The sequence below is a fragment of the Adiantum capillus-veneris genome, chromosome 21 (genome assembly GCF_014529385.1).
Source record: "Adiantum capillus-veneris isolate H3 chromosome 21, ASM1452938v2, whole genome shotgun sequence".
NCBI lineage: Eukaryota > Viridiplantae > Streptophyta > Polypodiopsida > Polypodiales > Pteridaceae > Adiantum > Adiantum capillus-veneris.
The window spans coordinates 98,083,859-98,086,118 of NC_140951.1; the positions used below are offsets into that span (position 1 = coordinate 98,083,859).

Consider the following 2,260-nt stretch of genomic DNA (forward strand, 5'->3'; position numbering starts at 1 on the left):
GAAGAATTGATGATCAAATCTTTTGAGCATTTAGTGAGTTCGGATGTGAAGGAGCAGATTCAACAATTTACCAAAGCTTGCAACGATGATTGGGAGTATTTCAAAGAAGCTATTGTGCAAGTACGTTATGAGCAGTATGAAGGCTATCAAGAATAGAGTTCAAGTCCACCAGATTACGCAGATATTCGAGGACAAGTACGATCAAAGTTAGAAGCTATGATTGATGAGTTCATTGTGCAAGATGCTACTTTTTTACAAGCTAATGATGAAGACATAGTTGAAGCTGTGTATGCAAAGTTGGGTTTTGTAGATGTTGTGCATGAAGTAGAAGTCTTTGAGGGTGAGGCTTTACACCTTCAGGATACACAAGGTGAATTTTTCAAAGAATCTACACATGCAGTTCGGGATACACAGAATGAATTTTGCAAAGAGCCTATGCATGCAGTACATGAAGAAAAGAAATCAGGGGATCAAAACAGTGAAGTGGCTAAAGTTCAAGAAGAAATGGTAAATGACTGCAACCAAATTCAAGTAGACATGCAAGAAGATTCGGTTATTACAGGTGATACTTTTGCTACTGAACCAGAATTAGAGCAAAATTTTTTTGGTACAGATTCTACCATAGAGGTGATTGAAGATACTCGTACAGGTTCTGCCAAAGAGTTGAATAATGATACAGAACTTATAGGTCAAAGCAGGGCTGCTGTTGAGAGCGGCTATTGAGAGCGGCAAGACCAAGGATTTTGGTATAGCAAATTTACCAAATTTGGATGTATCAGATTTTGAGGACTTGGCTCAGCAAGAGTATGCGCTTGATTCAGAGGGGGTGCAGACTCCTTCATTAACAAGATTTTGGGAAGCAAAACTACCAAATTGGACAACTGAACCTGAATGTGATGATGATGAAGCATAGGGGGTGCAGACTCCTCCTTTGACACGCGTCTGTGACCTAGAGCTACCGATCTGGCAGACTGATCCGAAATTTGATAATGGTGATTTAGAGAGGGAGCAAACTTTTCCACTATCAAGAATTTGTGAGACAGGACCCACACTATGGCAAAATGATTATGAAATTGATGATGCTGATCCATATGTATTTGATGTAAACCCATGCAAAGATTATGATTATGGAGATGCATATGTAGAGGGGGTGCATGATGATGATCAATTTATAACTGCTACATGTGACAGGGTTTTCTATGATGATTCTATGGAAAAAGAAATTGATGCTATCTTTGTAATGCATGCTAAGACTTGTGCTATTGAAGTGGAAAGGTATTTGAATGGGAGTGTGAAGCTGCCAAAACAATTCGTGCCTATGTATGAAACAAGGGATGAGGTTTCCTGTGACAAGACTCAGAAACTAGGTGGTTCTTCCAAGGAGGAAGATATGGAGCTTATGGATCTCCTTGATGATGCGTTAGAGGAATTTCGAGTTCCTTGTGACAAGAGTAGTGAAGAACATACTGCAACATATGATGAAGAGCTTATGTTTCTTTTGGATGAGGCTCTAGAGGAGTTTGTGCCTACTAGAGAAGGAAGCCATGCTTCTTTTGTGGTATCAAATAAAGTGATGGCATTCAATGACTCACAAATGCAGATTGATATTTTGGAAACCATAGTGATTGAATTCATTTTGCCTCTGGGTTCTTCTATAATAGGAATTTGGGACTTTTTGTTGCTATGCTATAAGAAAGTTTGTGGAGATGCAATATACTTGAAATATGATTTCCTACTACCTTATGACCCAGGAGGCTATCATGCTAGTTATGATTCTTGGCAGTTACTATATATGCCTTATGACACAGGAGGTTATCATGCTAGCTATGATTCTTGTCAGTTACTTTATATTCCCTATGATCCTGGAGGATGGTACAAAATTTTTAAAGGAATGCTCACAATGGGGCAAATGATTGGTTTCCCGTTTGATACCAGGGCAAAGGAAGGAAAGCAAGGGTATTGAGGCAATCGAAGAAAATCTTGGAGGAGGCAAGCGAAGCAAGCAAAGGAGTAAGTCGAGGCAAACAAGCAACGGCAAGCTTTTTCAAAGAAACAATGGGAGTAAGTCAAGGCAACCAAGCAAGGGATAAAGTTTTCGCTAGCAATTGGAGAGCAGGAGGAAGTTACAACTAGAGAACGGCAATTAAGCCAGTGCAAAGCATATAGAACGGGAAGCTGCAACACAGTTGGTTATTTTTGAAGCATGATGTTTGATAGAATGAACTTACATGAGGTTTACAGAATCTTGAAAGTAGAAGAG

At 39.5% G+C, this 2,260-nt stretch overlaps 1 protein-coding gene across 1 annotated transcript; it reads left to right on the plus strand.

The window, feature by feature from the left end:
- Positions 1-1,318: 1,318 nt before the first annotated feature.
- Positions 1,319-1,963, plus strand: LOC147431408 (uncharacterized). Its single transcript, XM_086493671.1, has one exon. It carries the CDS (start codon positions 1,319-1,321, stop codon positions 1,961-1,963), a length of 645 nt encoding a protein of 214 aa, XP_086349797.1.
- The last annotated feature ends 297 nt before the right edge of the window (positions 1,964-2,260 follow it).

Excerpts from the sequence above, each read along its gene's own strand:
- LOC147431408 (XM_086493671.1), top strand. The coding sequence starts at position 1,319 with ATGTATGAAACAAGGGATGAGGTTTCCTGTGACAAGACTCAGAAACTA.